We start from the raw sequence: 18,182 nt of genomic DNA on the forward strand, positions 1-18,182 counted from the left end.
CCTTCTCTGAAAAAGGGAAGGAAGACCTTCCCCACCATTGCATCCTCCTCCTTCAGCACGGCTCCATCCACCATGTCACTTACAGCTCACGGAGTGCTCACAGTCCCATTCCCATTTTCTCTTTATTTCTCACTGTCAGGCTTCCATTTTTGTGTTCACACTCTTGTGAGAGGTTACAGATGTCTGGAGGGAAGGAATCTGTCTGTCTTTAGGCTGGGATCCAGGCAACTCTCGGGAGAGGAGGGAGGGTGGATAGGAAAACTTAGATGCAAGATTTTGTGGAGCACATGGATGCTGCAGGAAGGGGTGCTGGAGGCTCAGTACATGATTTTGTGCTCTCCTGGTTCAGTATCTTCTCCTTCTGCTCCCCAGCAAGGTGTCAGCAGACCCTGGCCTTCCAGGAGAACATGGGTGAGGAGATCCAGCTGTCAGTGGTCATTAACAGAGCTCACTGCTCTTAGCAGTGTGCATTGAACATTTTGGTGGCTTCATCAGGCCTCAGCTTGGATACTTGCATGTAGAATTAATTTATCATAACACTGCTGTGCTCTTCTGACACCAGATCCACTCAGGGAACGCTTTTCCACTGCCCTTTTGCAGAGCAACATCTTGTTGATGAAGGGCAAATTGCTCCACTGAGCACTTCAGATGAATAATTTGGGGATCATTTGCTACTGAAATTACAAGAGCTTTCAAGATGGCAACTTTAAATGTTTTCAAATAAAACTACAGCTGCAATTTCAGCAATGCTCAAGATTCGACAGTGGAATTGTGAGGAACGTCTGGGGCAGGTTCTGAGCCTGGTCATGAGCTCTCACATCATCCTGGGCTGGCTGTGCTTGTCTCACACCTGCCAGGAAGTTCAGCAGGGCAGCAATGGAGATAGGGAGCAGCAGGAACAGCTGCTCCTCCATGGATGTGTTTCAGCAGCAGGAAATGGGAGAAAAAGCACAATGGCCATTGTTCACCCCCAAAGAAAGATTTCTGAGTCTTAGAGGAACACAACAGCTTGCCCTGTCCCAGTGACTGCTGGCTGCAGGGGGAATCTCCAGACAGAGCATGGTGTGAGCAGGGTAACATCAAGAGCATGAAGGGATCCTCTCAAAGCCCCAGCAAGGGCAAGTCCTTATAAACTCATTTTATAAGCATTGGAGATCCTGTCTGCACTGCAGCTGCCCTCCCACCTGTGTGCAGAGGCAAAGCTGAATGCTCTCTTGAGTAGAAAATGAGCAGGAAGAGTTCATGCACCTCTCCTCTTCATGGGGACCTCACAACTGACCAGTGCCCATCACCATCACTTCCCTTCCCACACCAAGGCAGAATCACAGAATGGTTTGGGTTGAAAGGGACCTTAAATCCCATCTTGTTCCACTCCTTGCCATGGGCAGGGACACCTTCCACCATGCCAGGGTGTTCCAATCCAACCTGGCCTTGGGACACTGCCAGGGACAGGGCAGCCCAGACCTGAGCCACTGCTTTGCCACCCTCTGAGTAGAGAACTCCTGACATCTAACCAAAATCCACTTTTGTTTTTTGTAGGAAGCTGCTCCCCTCTTTTAGACAGCCCCCTTTAAGCACTGGAAGGTCATAAGGAGCTCTCCCCAGAGCCTTCTGCAGAGAGGTCTCAGGAGGGAGGGAGCCGTGCTGCACAAGGCATGTGAGGGACACCATCAGCCCTGGGAGAGCCAAGTAGCCCTGGAGCCGACAGGAAACCACTGAGGAGTGACTCACTGCTCCAGCCTGGACTGGTTATGGCTCTGCTGACTCAGCAAAAGGGGGAAAACTCCCGGGAAAATGGAAAGAGGGCTCTGAGTCAGGGCAGCTGCAGCCAGGGGCTGTGGGAAGGTGGGGCACAGGGAACGTGGAGCAAGGGCCATGGAGAGGGGAAACACCAGCAGCTGCAGATCTGCTCCTTTGTGCAGGGAGTTACTGTGACCTGAGCACAGAAAGGCACCAGTCTGAGTCCTTTTGGCTTGGGGATGGAGCTGAATTCCTGTGGATGGAGGCAAAGCACATCCTCAGCCCCATGCTGGCTGGCTCAGCCCCTGGCACAGGGCTTGTGGTGTCTGGGAAGGACGTGCTGGTGGCATGGGGGTCCTGGCATGGGCTGGCACAGGCAAGGCTGCAGCTTTGAGGGGTTATGTGTGTGTATGAGAGGCTGTGGGGTCAAGGAGGCACCTCTGCCTCAGCTCAGGGTGAGCACAGTGCAGATGCAATTACAGCAATTGTCTCATTGAAGGGGAAATGAGATGGCCAAACCCCCTGAGCTTACCTTTTCCCCCTTTGGCCCTGGTGGTCCAATTGGCCCTGGTGGTCCTGCATGTCCCTGTGGAGAGCAGAGAGCACGTGAGGAGCCAGGAAAGAACTGTGGGACTGAAGGCCCTCCCTGGTTCCCTGATCCCACGAGCCCTGGGTGGTGCATGCCAGCTTTGGGGGGCACATGGGCAGAGATGAACCAAATGCAGGTGGTGCAAATGGGGACTTGGCAGAGAACTAAACTCAAGGTCAGAAATAAATCTGACTCGAGGTCAGAAATAAATCACGGTTTAAGAACAATTCGCATCCTGGAGTGGCAGTTTTGCTGTGTTTAAGAACAGGTAAAAGCTGGGAGGTGAAAATAAAACCCTTACCTGGTAGCCCTTTAAGCCTGGGTCCCCTTGAGCACCCATCCTTCCTGGAGCTCCCTGGAGAGGCAGAGACAGAGGCACTGAGAGAGCAGCCCGTGGTGTTGGCACGAGGGGAGAAGGCACTGGGCTGTGCAAAGCAAAGCTCTGCACATGTGGGAGTGTGGCCAGTCCTTGTCCTGGCCACCCCTGAGCTCTGCTGCAGCACCTGATGGCTTCTCCTTGGCTTTAACCTTTTACACATGCAGAGGGCTGTGCCAGGAGGCCTTGCCCTGCCTCTGCCTGCCTGCAGCAACAGATTCCCCTCCTCACTCAGATTTGCTGTCAGAAATGGCTGCATTTCTGTGCTCTTCACCTGCCCTCCTGCATGCCCCTATATCCAAATATCCAAATTAGTGTTGTGCTAGGAAGTCCACCAGACTTCCACAGACCAGAATCACACCCTTAGCAGAGTGAACAAAGGGGTTTAAATCAGATCATCACATTAAAGTGAGTCACAGAATTTCCATATAATCCCATTTAGCATGGAATAAAGCCCTTTCCACAAGACAAAGACATGTCCACTCCAATAGACTTGCTCAGATGTTGCTTTGCTCCCTTGTGAAATAATCCATGGAGGCTTTGCCAAAGACTATTAAGGGAGGATATGTGGTGAGGCCACAATTTTTAGTGCAGGAAAACACTATCATCAAAACCATCACTCCATCACTCATTTGCTACTGTTCTGAAGTATCACCACTAATCCTAGTTCATAAATAATTCCTGATTTTGCACAAAGTTCTATCAAATAGAGTGCAAGAAGTTTCCTACCCAGCCTGCAATGCACGAGAGGCACTTTTATGTACCACTGCTGTCCTGATGCATTCATCTCTTGTGCCTAAAGCAAATTAATTTCTCCCCTCTTTGCCATATTATGGCTGCTCTCTCTGGAAGCCTCACCTTCAGTACCCAGTTCAAACCCTTTCCCATGCTTCTTCTTGCTCCAAGTGTTTTAAATAAGTAGATCAAGAGTGGGTGTAGAAACAGGGCAGAAATCCAAGGCAGAGTTCCTTATAACAACACAGCTTGACTTGGAAGCTGCTCTTGCCATGAGTGTGCAGTCTCAAAGGGGAAGATCTTAGCAAAAAATAGCTTATCAGCTCACTCAGCTGAGGAAAAATCCCCAATATTTCAGCAATTTCAGCCCATCTGGGGAGCTGTGAAGAGCTGCCTCCATGCAACGTGAGCTGGGCTCACGGGGCACCAACCCAGCCACCCCTATGGACTCTCCTCTGTGCTGATTGGGACAAGGGTTGAGATGTTTTGGCCAATTAAACCCATCTAACAGCATTTTTCAGTGCATTTTTCAGGCTCTGCTGGGCTCTGTGCCCCAGCCAGGCCCGTGCCCACCAGTGCCAGGTTTCTGTGGGTTGTGTTCAGCCGTTTGCAGAGCTCTTCTCACCATCGGTCCCAGGGTACCTCGGGATCCTTTGGGGCCTTGGTTCCCCTTCGGCCCCTGCTTCCCTGGGGATCCCATCTCTCCAAGCTGCCCCTGGTAGCCTTTGCTGCCCTGCAGAGCAAAGGCACTGACATCAGTGTGGGACAAAACTCCTTCTGCAGGAAAACATCAGAGACGAGGAAGGGAGAATCACGGGCTGTGATGGTATCAAGGAGAGATGTTCCTACCTTCTGGCCAGGCCTGCCCTTTTCTCCCTGTTTTCCTGGTTTCCCTTCTGGTCCCTGGGAGGAGAAAACCAAAAAAGGCTGTTGGAATGGGAAAGCAAAGGAGTCACATCCCAACCAGCACTCCCAAGCTGTTTCCCTAGCACACACAAACCTGAGAGCATCCTCACCCACACCTGGGGGCCAACAAGGAGGCCAGAAGGTTATGAAGGTCAGATCACAATCCACAGGTGCTACAGATGGAGGAAAACTCATTGCTTAAAGGTGGAAAGCTCTTTGTGCTCAGGGGGCACAGCTGAAAGGTGATACTGTGATAATGTTGATGATGGTGACTTTGAAATGACACCTTGAAGATAGGTCATGGAAAATTGTGTCCATCTGTCTCCAAGGGTGCAAAAGAAGAATCTCCAGAAGCGCACCTACCTAGCCTCTGCTACAGAATGGGCTGAAATGTGGAAAACCACAAAAGGTTTCCTCTGGTTTGCCCCTGAGCTGCCGTCTCTGCACCACGACTCTACCAACAGTTGTATCCTCAACTTTGGCACTAAATTAGGTGTCAATACTTTTAATATAGTTTTAGGACCCTACCAATAGAACCATTGATTCCATACCAGTTGTCCTAATTTTTTACCTTGTGAAAAAGGCAATGGTTTCATTCTCTATGCACCTACCACACACAACCTCCTGCTCCCAGTGAAACCCCCTCCCTCTATTTGTGTTACTACTGCCACACACAGAAACCACAATCTACTGATCAGGCTTCTAGAAATGCAGTGGGATGCAAAACTCGGGGTGGGGGCCATGGCAAGCAGAGGCAGGAATGCTGAGCTGCTTTCAGAACCCAGTGTGGGTGCAGAACCTGCTGCCCCTCCTTGCGCCCACACCACAGGCATGTGCTACCATGAGCAGCTAAATACAGCAGCCTCTCCTTAGGGACCTCAGGGAACTCATTTTTTCCAGTGTTTGACCCTGTTGGCTGCAAGGGAGACAGAATATTTTTGAATTTGACAGAAAGAAGCAAAAAGTATAACTGAAGGAAATAACTCATGCTTTTTGGCAATTGTGACAAACTTTTCAACAGCATCTCCACACCAGCACCACCTCTCTCCCTCTGCTTCCCCTCCTTCTAGCTAAGAAGGTATAATTTTCATCATGGTTGGTGTTGCAGTCTCTGCTGAATAAAAGCAACTTTTAAAGTGAGACATATCGGGGGGTTTTCACTCTGATCTGAAACATGGGCCTCAAAAGTGCCTGCTCTGAACACAAAGGAGCAATTCAGCCTCATTCCAGCCCTAAAGGATTGTGCCAGTTCACTTCCCCAGAGGGAATAGCTCCATTTTACCCAAGTCAAACATTTCAGGAGTCCACCTTGCCAACACCATTAGGCTTCACAAAGCACAGGTCCCTGCAGAGGAGCACATGAGCCTTGTTCTGTGTCTCTTCCATACTGCTCAGGTTTGGTTTTGTTTTTTTTTTTTTTTTTTTTTTTTTTTTGGTGTGTGTTCTATTTTTTGCTGCCCCTTTCCAAGAGATCACTTTTGGAGCTGCGTTCCCACAGATGCCGAGCAGCCGCAGCAGATGAGGGGTGCCAAGCCTCCATCATCACCCACAAGATTTACACTTCTGACAGGAGTGCAGAGAATGAAAGCACTGATTTCACTAATGAAAGCATCAGAAATGGCCAGACCCTTCCAGCTCCACAGCAGCTCACTGATACTCAGCACCTGAAGTAACTCCACAGCCCCTGCTCTGCAGCACTGCCCTGGCACATTATGGCTTAAAAATTTGGAGAGGGAATGGTGGGATCAGTCAAAAAGCTTTGCTGTCAAACAAGATGTGACTGAATAATGAGACAACTGGGGTTTTTAATCAGCTGCACACTGTTTTTCCATCAGTCTCCCTGGACTGTGCTTTGAGAGCTTGTGGAAGCACAAGCAGTAGATGCTTCCTGCAGACAGGATAAAGCCCATTTTAAGCTAGATCTGTTTCTAACCCAGTGATGGACAAGGCCTTGGTCTGCTCCAGCAGAGCAGTTTTGCACACTCAGATATGCTCCTGGATCTGCAGTGGTGTGGCAGCTCATAAAACAAAGATTTCCATGCAAAGGTTCCATTCCCAGGCTGATAAAGTGTTATATTGTCTGTAAAAAATGCAGATAGCAGGTGAGACACACTCTTTATCACTGGGCAGAGCAGGTGGACCCTGTTCATGGGGAGGTCACGAGGATCTCAGGATACTTCAGAAGAGTCTGAGGTACAGCCTGGCTCCCTCCACCAGGATACATCTCCCATGGGTGTTTCAAGATTGAAACTTGAATTCTACCCTGCCTTGGAAAATGTCTTTGTTTTTTGAGAAGACAAGTTTAGGCTTTAAATTTTCCCATCTGAGAAACAAAATTTCCACACTGCTCCTGAAATCTGCCAGCATTCAAGTTCCTGCTTGTACTCACCATCACGAAGTACAGATAGAATCATCTGGGAGAGGATAAACAACAAACCCCAAACTTTGACAGCCCAAGTCCTGCTCATAAAGTCGAGCTCAATCCACAGTGAGGCTGTGCTGTGTACAAACAGCTTCTCAGACTTTCTCAGGCCTCCTTCAGCTTGTCTTTTCCCTTGATGGTGGGTGTGAACAGAGATATGGGCTCCAATAAACTCCTTGTACCATCTTCCCCTTATGACACATCAGCCTCGGGGAGCAGGGATGTTCATCTGCTCCAGAAGATTCTCCTGGGTCCTCCAGCTGGGGTGCAGCTCTCTCTCCATTAATGGAGAAAAAAAACCAACATTGGCAGCATCACCATCTCCTGTCAGTGCCAGGGAGAGGAGCTGTCACTCACAGGAAGCCATGGAGACCTCGTTCCAAGCCTCCCTTGCTGTTCTTGACTCTCATCCACTGCCTAAAAGCTTGGCTGGTGTGAGAAAATGGGTCAGACCACGCTGGCGACGGCACGGGCAGAGACGTGGCTCAGATTCTGAGTTTCTGAGTCACCTCCTCGAGAGGAATGAGCTCTATCAGTCAGGGACATTTCCCTGCTCTCCCAGCACGCTTTCTAGGACTTTGGCCAGCAAGCTGTGCTGGTGAGTGGGAAGCCTACCATGTGTCTGATTTTCCTGGATATGCTTTCTCCAACTGCGCAGGAATCCTGCCCAGATGAATTTAGAGGCAGGTCAGCACTTGTCTAGGGCTCCCAGATATGTGATATCTCTACTTGTGATGATCCAGATGTGGTCGCTGTTGCAATCCCAGATGTTCCCAGGGCACATACGCAGGGGTTTGCACAGTTCCCAGAAATCACTGCACTGCCCCACTCCACACATTGCACAGGGAAGGAAAAACCCAGCAACAACTTTGGTAGCCTGCAAAAATAGTCCCATCCTTTTTTTCTCCATTCTTCTGACTCATCTGTCCAGGGATAAAAAAAAATCAGGGCTAGAAAAGGAAGAAAACAAGAAAGGATAAAAATAAAATTCAATGAGATGTTATCTTCATCCAGGCTCTCCCCAAAGCACATTGGGAATGCAGAAGCTTTTGGTACCTTTTTAACTGCAGTGTGAAGTTCCTCAGGTTCCTAAGACGACTTCTCTCTTTAGCAGAGATAGGAGTGAGGGCAGAAGATGTACAAAAGCCTGCACATCAAAATAAGGAAATCCAAGCTCCCTTTGCTGGACTCACATCAGCTGGGTCACTGTGCCAAGGCACTGAACACTCGGTGCTTTTGTTCCCAAGGTTTGCACACATTTTGTTGTATGCCTTGGGTTACTGGTTTGATGAGAAAATATATTTTCTTTCCAAGCTTCTTCCATCAGTGGGAATATTTTTATATGGTGATTTCTCTTTATATGCTGCAGTCTTCACTAGAGAAGCATATCAGTACCTCCAGATGATGATGGTATTTGTGACCAGGGACAGTGGAAAGCAGCAGTTTTATTAAGTCACATGCCTTCAGCTATGCCAAAATATCCAAGGAAAGCAAAATAATTATAGTCTTAGGTCTAGCATGTTTAAAATTTCATTGTCATCTTCAGTAAGGATACAGATTTACAAGGATTTTTTTTTAGTATAGCCTTAGATATTCCCCTAAGGGAAAGAAGAATTGTTTATTTTCCAATGCAAATTGGTTAATTTTTAAAGAAAAAGAAAAAGAGACTTCCAGCTGCTGATGGCCTTGACAGAAAAGTCAGATCTATTGCCCAGCACAACAGCAACATTTAGTGGAAGCAAAGAGATGAGCAGCTCAGCTTTAAATTCTCCAGACATCAACAGTTGAAATCTATGTTCCGACAACAGCATCCAGAAAAACAAAACAAGGAAGTTGAATGAACTGCAGAGAGATATGCCCTGAGCAGAGCCAAACAACAAACAGGGCTCAAATCCTGACCCAAACTTCCCCACAGCCGGTGATGCTCCTGCTGCAGGCAATGGGTCGGGGAAGTGGTAACAGAGATGTGACTCACCATCCTGCTCTGGCTGCTGGCATTCCAGAGGGCAAATGTGTTCCTGCCTTCCTTGCAGCACAGGAAGGAAGCTCTCAGGGCACAGAACTGCTGGGAGAGCCTCCCAAAGCTTGCCTCAGGTTGCTTCAGGATTGCTCAAGACTGCTGTGGAGCAGGAGCTTATTTTCAAACTATTTTTTTGGTTTTTTGGTGTGTCATTGAGTGAAGGTCTGAGGTCACTCCTCCCTCCCAAAAGTAAGGCAGGAAGAAACAGAACCAGAATAAAGCTACTGAGCAAAGGAGAAATGTGACATGGTGACAGGGAAAAAAAAGATAAGATAGTTTGAGGCACTGGATGTAAAAAGGGCAGGAAAACTAAAAGCAGCAATAAAGGTAGGAAGCATGAACGATAGGATGACCATGCCCATATTGTCCAGGCCCAGCCAGTGAGCTCATTTAAAGGGAAATGAAAAAGCCCCATATAATTTCCTACTGCTCAGCAATGTCTCCATATGAGAACCTCCACTTAATAAACTTTGATGGAGAGAAGCCTCCCCCCATGGAGGACAGTTCACAAGCACGCAGGAAATTAGTGGGATTATTTAGGCCGGGCATTTGAAGACATAAATGTTTTGGATTTATAAGAAACACATTTCATAATCACTCTGCCTAGCAGTAGTCTGGAAGGGGAGGAGACAGGGTAGCAGCTCCTGAATGAGTATGGGGAAAGAAGAAAGACTCAACTGTTCTCGAGAAGAAAGACCTGATTGTGCTGTGAGGGTTTCACTGGGAGCACTGGGAAGCAATGGGCCCTTGGCCTGCCTGTGGAAACCCGAGTGGGGAGTGCAGGTAGAGCTGGCTGTGCTCAAAGAATCAGCAAATTGGGGAAATCCTATAAAAAGGTCTTGGATGGCAAGGCTGCAGCCAGAGTTGCTGTGACTTTCCTTTCAGCTGAGCTCCTCAGCTTAAAATGGGAATCCAACCCAAAGTTGTGTATCCTGAACTCTCTGCTTAAGAGCAAACTCTTATCTGCATGCAGCTGTTGCTCTGAAACTTGCTGCTTTCAGTTTTGAGGAGGAGCTCTATTTAACTTGATTTTTCTGAGCGGCCACAGTGTAAGGCAGCAAAGAGTCATGCACAGGGCAGTGCTGTGTGCTCTGAGCTGCTCTGGTTCCGTCTGATAGCCCTGAACTGCCACTAATTTGCTGTTTCTGGGATAATCCCTTTTCCCCCCTACTCTCTTTGCCTTTCCTTCCTCATTTCTAGGAAAGCACAGGAGACAAGATGCCACTAAAATGCTTGATGGATGAGTGGGAAGTGTAGGAAAAGTGCAAGGCCCCATCCCCATTGAGCTGTGAAGATTTCATACACAATGAAACCAAAATGCTCCAAAACATTAGTGCTGGAATCTGACAATGGGAAAAAAAAAAAAGAATAGAGAGAGCACCTGAGCAGCACAGCTCTGACTGACACTCCCCCAAACACTAAGGGTTAATATCTTCCTTTTGAAGGACACAGATGCCCTGGGGTTGTGGAAGAGGAGGGGAATGAAATCCTCTCTTGCAATAAGGAGGGGAATCTTGGAGCAACTGCCCAAAAAAGTGTGTCTCCTTCGTCTGAGTCAGGAAAGAAACCCTGCCAAGCCAATGGGATTTATTTCAAATTCTGGCTCATTTTGACTCCTATTAACTCTAAACTAAGACCAGCTGGGATCAGGCTGCCTTCCCCAGCAGCAGAGCCTGTGAGGGCCAAATGGCCCCTCAGCTGCTGGAGAGCAGCCCCGGTTGCTGCAAGCAGCAGTTCCCTGGGGATTGGGAAAGCTCTGTGATTCCCTGCAGGATGCTCAGGGCTCACAGGCAACCCTGCTCTGCTCCAAAGGTGTCAGTGGATTTGCTGGGCTGAGTCACAGAGAGCAGAATGGCAAAAAAGGGGGAAAAAGTCCCACACAATAATATCACCCAAACAGCAAAATCCAGCATGTAGCTCTGCATTAAGTGGGGTGTTCAGGAAAGGCTGACCCTGGGGCCACCAGCACTGATTATTAAAGAAAGAGGAGAAGATAATTGCAGCTGTGGGCAGGGGTGCCCAGGGATGCTCACCTTGGGTCAGGAGGGGAAGCAGAGAGACCCAGGCCTGCAGCTCCACAGAGAGGCATTGCCCTGACTCCTGGTCTCAAACTCTTCAAGGCAGAGCTTTTCAGCATATTTGACTGCATTTCTGAGCAACTTCATTCACCTTTGGTTTTTGCAGGACAAATACCTGCTTATGGCTTTCCTGAGTGTTGGTCTGCACAAGCAATGATACTCCAGGGCTGTAACTCAAGGACTCACCAAGGCCAAGTGCAAATACCTTCAGGCCTGGAAAATGGGCTCCAGGATAGGAACTGGCCCCCTGATACTGGAAAGGACAGGCTGTAGGACAGGGGGACGGCCTGCTGTGACCTCCTCTGCCACTGACTGACCTCCTGCATCACCCTGGACCCCTTCACTGTCCTGTGCATCTGCTCCTAACACATTATTCAGGGCAAGATTTGGAGTAACACACTCATTTCCTAAAATTTATGGTGTGAGGACCTCACTGGTACCACAGACACAATGCCCTCCCCTGACACCCAGCCTGGTGCTCTCCATTCCTTCCTCTGCTCAGTCAGAGGGTCACCCCACACTCTCTACTCAGGAATTTTAAGAAATTTCATTCAAGTAATTACTCCACAGGCAGCCCATGGTCCAGGGCACAAAAAACCAGCTTTTCCAGGAAACAACATCTCAGTACATTATAAAAAAAAAAACCCATAAAATTTCGGCATGGAGAGCAGAGATTAAAACCAGGGGTGACTCCAGGATTGTCCTCAGTGTTTTCAGGGAGCTGGATGCCATGGAAGTGGTGCTGCCAGCTGTGGCTGAGCTCATGTGCATGCAGAGAATGGCTGGATTCAGCAGCAGCAGCAGCAGAGCTAGGGGCTTTGTTGCAGAAAACCTTTGAATCATGTTTTCAGTGGCAGGAAACAGAAGAGAACAAAGAGCAAAAACCACTCTGGGACAAATTCTGCTGTAAGTGGTGTTTGGACAGCATTGTACAAGAGCAATGTGTTGGATGAGAAGATTCCTGCTCTGCCCTGGCACTGCAGAGCCCAGAGGGCAGCCTGGCATTGCAGAGCAACTCGTCCATCCTGGCCAGCAAGTCATCCTTGCACTTTGGGATTGTAGCCTGGAGATGAGAGAGGGACAGAAATGTGGTGGGAAGGATCCTCAGGTCACCATCCAGAGCTGTGTGTGGGGCTGCTGCTGCTCTGGGGAGCCAAGAGCCACGAGTTCACTCCATGCTCTGCACTGGGCTGGAGAGCAGCTTGATCTTATGAGTTCCCTCAAAAAACCTTCTCAGCTCTCCAGCCCAGCCCAGCCCTATTAGTCTACCCTCCTGAAGAGCAAATGAAAGGACTTTGGATCTTGTTGCACCAGAGCAAAAGGATTTACAGCCCTTCCAGCTCTTCTGGGCTGATGGTGCACATCTGCATGCCCCAACAGGGCCGGCAAAGGCAGCAAGATCTGCTCTGATGTAATTGTTTATGGCAATTCAGAGCACTGGAGTGTCTGGCTCGGAGATTTCTGAGTCCTGACATGGCTCGAATGACACTGCAGATAGGATTTCAGGTTAAAATTGAAGTGGAAAGAACTCGACTCCCAGTTTTGCTGAACAATGAGGGAATTTCTTGTTTCAGAGCATGTTGGATTTCAGTACTTCCAGGCTCTCCAATTGCTTTCCTGGAACTGTAAACCCCTGGCTATCAGATGTCTGCCATGTATGGCAACCAGCACATTACACAAACCACAGTGCAGAGCCACAGAGCACAGCTGGAAACCCATCACCTCCCTCCTCCAACTGGCCTGGGCCTTCCTCAGCCGCTGCTGCATCTGCCATCCTCCCAGGGAAGGGCTGAAATGCCACATTTGCTGTCACTGCAGAGGAGAAGCACAGGAAGGAAGCACTTTTTGGGGAAAGAGGTTGTTCTCAGAATCCACTTGTCTGTGACCAGGTTGTTGGTGGCACACCAGTGACTTCATCCTCTGATGGGGTCAGATCCTTTGTGAGTGCAGGTTACTCTCCAGGGATGTTCTCTGGGTGTTTCAGGCTCTGTGGAACTATTCCCTCACAGCCTTACAGATGAGCAGACAAATGATCTTTTCTTTTTGGCAAACCACACCATGACACTTGCACTGCTGAGGGATGCCTTGCCAGAGTTCACCAGGCTCTTGTACTTTCCAGTGTCCACACACAGTGAGGAGAATATCCTTGTTCTGCCTTGGCCATACAAAAAAATCTGGATTTCCACCAATTTCTCTGAATGCAGGTGCCCAAACAGTCCCAGGCTCTGCAAGGGGAAGGGATTTTCAGCCTTCTGTTGTTTAAACCAGAGGGCAAATGGCCATGCTCAGAGGAGAATCAAGGTCAGGTGAAGGCAGTGAGTTTATGTTAGAAGACAGAAACCACTGGGAGGAGATAATTCGTGGCCAAGCAGCTCAGGAAAGGTGCACATCTCTGGAAATTCCAACTGGACCTTGCACTGGTGCTCTGATTTCTCTCTTATGGCCAGAGGGACAATTGGCCCATTCCTCCACTGAAAGGAGCAGTGTGAACTTGGACAAAGTGACCAAAAGATAGAGGATACTCATTTATCTCAGCTCCAGCTGCCTCGAGCCCTGCCAGCCACAGCTGTGAAGCTCATCCCAGCTGCCAGGTTTGTTTGCTGAAATCCACTGGTGCTGAAACACGTACAAACCACCCCTGGAGACTCAACTGGGCCTCCCTGCTGCTTTTTGTTTGAGCCTCAAAACCACAGTGGAAACCGGTTTGCAGATATGTTAATGCTGGAAATGGCTGAGCCAAGTGAAAGTAAAGAGCTCTGAAAAACCTTCCCTGAGCACTGAGGGAAGTTTGGTTGTGCTCATGTGCTATCAGCATCAGGATGAGCCTCTGGAAAATGAAGCTTTGCTCAGGAAAGTCAGATGTGCCTGTGCACTCACCCAGGTGAGTGTCTCTCTTGTGCAAGACCCAAAAAAGCACCACAGACCCAGCTTCCTCCAGCTTTCCAAGTTGCTCTGGGGTCCATCCCTTCATCTGCCATCTCCAGGGAGCTCCAGGACTGCAGAGCCTCTAATCTCCTACCATCCTTCACGCTGGCCTGTTGCCACGTTAGGTGTGAGCTGGTGCTGCCAAATTCCCCAGCCCTCTGCCTGCTCTGCCAGCACCAGCCTGTGCTGCAGCCAGGATACACAAATCAGGCTGAAAATGTACCAGCAGTGAAGTCAGATCCTGTCAGAGCAATCTGGCACCTCATTTCCTACATCTGTCACAAGGACACTTGATAGTGAAGTGTCACATTCCTGTAGACATAAGCAAAATAAAGATTAAGACTAAACATTTCCTTGGCATCAAGGACAAACCTTCGGGACATGGTGTGGCTGCAGAACCCTGTGATGAAAAGGGGTTTTTCCAGAGGTTCTTGCTGTGCATGGAGGACATATCCCTGTGGGTGCTCCCTCTGGAGTAACACAGGGACAAGCCAAGGTTTAGGAGAATCTTTTATGTGTCCACAATTGCAGATGGGCATCAGATTCCTCAAACTAACTTCCAGAAGCAGAAGACGAGCTTCACACCCCAAATGGAGCTGGAGTTTGTTGGCACAGGTAACTGCACAGATCCTTGTGTGTGCATCTCTCCTAAGGGCACAGAAACATCAACACCTTCCCTGTGCTCTTTGTAGCTGAGCAGGATATCCCAACAAATACTGGAGCTGAGGAAAAGCCCAGGAAAGCATCAGTGGCTGCAGGCAGGAATGTGGTGAAGCACAGATGACAGGAGAGGCCAAATGGAGATGCAACAGCCAAAGATGAAGTTCTTACCACCATCTAAAGTGATTATTGGACAGCAGAACACTGTCACATGAGAAGTGTTAGAACTATTCACAACAGGGTGGTGCGGAATCACTCAGTACCTGAAAATCCAAACCCAACATGCTCCCTCTCCCTGCAATCCAAGCACTTCCAACACCTTCCCCAACCAATTTCTGTGCCACCACACAAATCCTGGACAGGAGTTTGCCACCTTGATATCTGCCCTTGGGTGAACAACCTTCACAGCTTCCTCATGACAGATTTTTTGTTATCTTATTCCAGCAGCCTCAAAGACTTCTGAGCATTGTGCAGTTTGTGGTGGCTTTTGCAGCACGTCCTCCAGGGCATGGCTTGGCTGGATATTCCAGCTTCTGATCCTCAGAGGGGCTTGCAGTTATCTCCATCTGAGATGTAAACCTTATCTTGACAGAAATCTAAGGAAGATCCCACTGATATTTCTACTCCCCATGGGAACGTAGAATGAAATTCTCAGTAATGGGAAGAGGAAAATAATTTGTGCTTCTGTCAGAGGACTTCCATATTTAAATGAGCTCAGTGAGCACAGGAACAGCAGGCTGTGCATTAGGTAACAGTGTCTGGCAGGGCAGGCAGAACTATCTGGAGACTGTGCAGGTACTGAAAGTCTGCCTGAGCTTAGGCACAAGGAAATACAAAGAAGTATATTAAAATAGTAGATGGAAATATAGCACTTTGCAGTAAAAAAAAGAACCAAACCGAAAGGGAGTGATTATGAGCAGGAATCTTGGCTCTATTGACTGCTTTTTTAATATAAATAAAACAGAAAACACCATCATGTTCCCAGGGACATGCTGGCAAACAGCAGGGACAGAGTCTGACAGAATCTGTATTTTATACTTTATAACTTAATATGGCTTTTGCATGATTTTAGTATTTTTGTTGGTTCTTCAAACATACACAAAATAAACACGTGAAGCAGCCAGAAGCACAGCACATGGAGGGCACTGTCCAGCTGTGCCAGCCTGCAGCTGGGAAGGAGCTGGGCTGTTGGGGACCACCCTTGCCTGTGGCATGATCCCAGTCCTGAAAGGGCTCCCTGTTGGGGACAGGGGCCTGTGGCCAAGGGTGGCCTTATTTGGGGCAGAAATACTTCTGCACATTTATGGTGCTGCACTACAGCATTAAGCCAATGTTTCCACTTTCTAGTTGAGTCAGTGCTCAAATCCCAACCTCAACCCAAAAATAACATGAATCCATTTCTTTTGCTGCTTCCATCCCCTCACACCCTTCTCCCTGCCCTCCTTTTAGCCAGCCACAACAGCACCAAGAGGAAAATCAACGTTTCACCATGGAGCATCCACCCAGGGCTCGGCAGTACCTGCTGGCCCTGCTGCTTCACACCCAGCCCAGGATGGGATTTCAGGGCTGCTTTTACACTTGGGCTTCTTGTTCTTTCTCCACAGAGTGTGGGGTTGGAGCTGGGGTGTTCATGAGGGGTAAACCATGTGCCACAGGGGAGCAGAGCATCCCTCTGAACTGGGCTGCCCCTCTGCTCCGTGAGCCTTGCAAAGCCATCACTGCTGATAACTCTGATCCAAGACAACAATTACAATGAACAAACCATGTCAGCAACCTGACAAACTCCACATCTCAAGCAGAAATGCCTGACTTGCAGAGCAGCCCACTGGGGCACTGGGCAGAGCCTTCCTCCACCTGGCACTGCCCTGCTTCCTCTCAGCTCAGAGCCAGAATCAAACTTTTTCTGTCTACAGCACCAAGATCAGACCTCCAAAACCTAGTCAATGCCCAGGATATTCATTGAGGATTCATGACTCATATCCTGCTGATTTTGTCTAGTTGTTTTCTATATTTAATGGGGAAATCCTAGAAGGGAAGACCATAAGCAAGGAAGTAACCATCAATGAAGGCACAAGGTGGCCAATTCCAAGCTCCAGGCCCAAGCCAGATGTGGAACCAACAAGGGAAAAATCAGCCCCTCTCAATCCTCTGGACCTTCCCCTGTAACACATCTCACAGAGGTGTGGGAGGGAGGCACATCCCTCATTTCTCAAAGCCTGTGGCAGATCAGATTCCCATTCTCAAGTGTGAATCCTAGCTAAAAAACCAAACCCTCCCCTGGACACAGTTTTTCATGAAAAACAGCTCACTTTACCATCATGTTTAGGACAAGTTACATCTGAGTTCCTGAGCAGTGCTCTGGGTCACAAACCCATCAGAGCAGGAGCCCAGGGTGCCCAGGGCTGGTTCACAGACTCACTCGGACACCTGGGATGCCGGGATATCCAGGAGCTCCTTCCTTCCCCTTCAGCCCTTCACTGCCCTTCTCTCCTTTCTCTCCTTCTGGGCCTTGCTCTCCTTTGTCTCCCTGTGGAAGAGAGGAGGGTGGGAGGTTTTTATATCCACACAACACGTGGGTGCAAAGGTCTTGTGAGGGAAAACCCCAGCACATAATTAATATTTCAGGAGTCTGAGAGGAAAAGAGCCTGCAAGAAAAGGGATGAATGAGGATGAGTCATAATACACTTGACATTTAAAAAAAGGAGCAAACCCAGGTTTCTTTTTCTTTAAAATCTCTTGGCTGAAGGAGAAAGAACTCCCCCATTACACAGAGTAACCTGAACCCCTTTGCTTCTCCTGAACCTCCCACGTGAATGAGGCAGGCAGACAAGATGTGAAACTCTCCCTTGCCTCATCCAGAAGCCCTGAGCTTGGGATGCTGAAAGACTTTAAATGGGATGGGTTTGTCTGGAACAGCTGCTCAGCTCCTGCTGCCAAACAGAAATCAGCCCAGGGCTCCAATAAACACTCTGAAACTGTGTCACTGTGCCCTGCAAAGCATCCATGGCCTGAGCAGTGGGTATGCTGTCAAATCACTGCTCTGGCAATTGCGGAATCACAGAATCAAAGAATTGTTTGGGCTGGAAAAGATGTTTAAGATGAATTAATCCAAACTTCAAGCCAGCACTGACAAGGCCACCACTGAACCATGTCCCCAAGTGCCACTTGTAGGGACAGTGACTCCACCACTTCCTGCTATAATGCCTGGCCACCCTTTCAGTGAAGAAACTTTCCCAATACCCATTTAAACCTCCCCTAGTGAAACCAGTCGTTGAAATTTATGAAAAAATCTGGCAGATGATAAAATTTCAGTATTTGGCAACATCAACCAGCTGGAACACAGACCAGAAATATAATAATAGAAGTGTAAGAAGTACATTTATAGCTGCTTTTCTTTTATCAAAATAAATACAATATTGTAAATATTTTGTATTATTCATTACTACCACTCAAAATTATAGGGAGACAATGATAAAGGGCAGTTTTATACTGAGAGCAACATGTGCAGCCAAGCAGCCTTGAGCTGAACCATTTTCCTCTTGCACCTGTGCTGAACAAGATCCCATCTGGTTAAAGAGCACAGACACATCTGCTGAAGTGTCCAGAGACACATTTGGGGTGGAAAGAGCTGGTTTGGTTCAAGAGCTCCTGGGCACAGCCAGCAGTGCAAGGGAATACAGAAGCCTTGGATGTCCTCAAGGAAGAGATTTTTGGTCCAACATTCAGAGATA

At 48.5% G+C, this 18,182-nt stretch overlaps 1 protein-coding gene across 1 annotated transcript in view; it reads right to left on the reverse strand.

Moving 5' to 3' along the window:
* COL27A1 (collagen type XXVII alpha 1 chain) overlaps nt 1–18,182 on the reverse strand; it is a 144,797-nt gene that overhangs the window by 20,042 nt on the left and 106,573 nt on the right. Inside the window, exons 37-41 of the mRNA XM_058818232.1 lie at nt 16,871–16,978; nt 4,290–4,343; nt 4,066–4,173; nt 2,631–2,684; nt 2,273–2,326 (exon numbers count right to left, since the gene is read on the reverse strand). Coding sequence (XP_058674215.1) covers nt 2,273–2,326; nt 2,631–2,684; nt 4,066–4,173; nt 4,290–4,343; nt 16,871–16,978 — 378 coding nt within the window. The remainder of the gene's footprint in view (nt 1–2,272; nt 2,327–2,630; nt 2,685–4,065; nt 4,174–4,289; nt 4,344–16,870; nt 16,979–18,182) is intronic.

The sequence above is a fragment of the Ammospiza caudacuta genome, chromosome 21 (assembly GCF_027887145.1).
Source record: "Ammospiza caudacuta isolate bAmmCau1 chromosome 21, bAmmCau1.pri, whole genome shotgun sequence".
Taxonomy (NCBI): Eukaryota; Metazoa; Chordata; class Aves; order Passeriformes; family Passerellidae; genus Ammospiza; species Ammospiza caudacuta.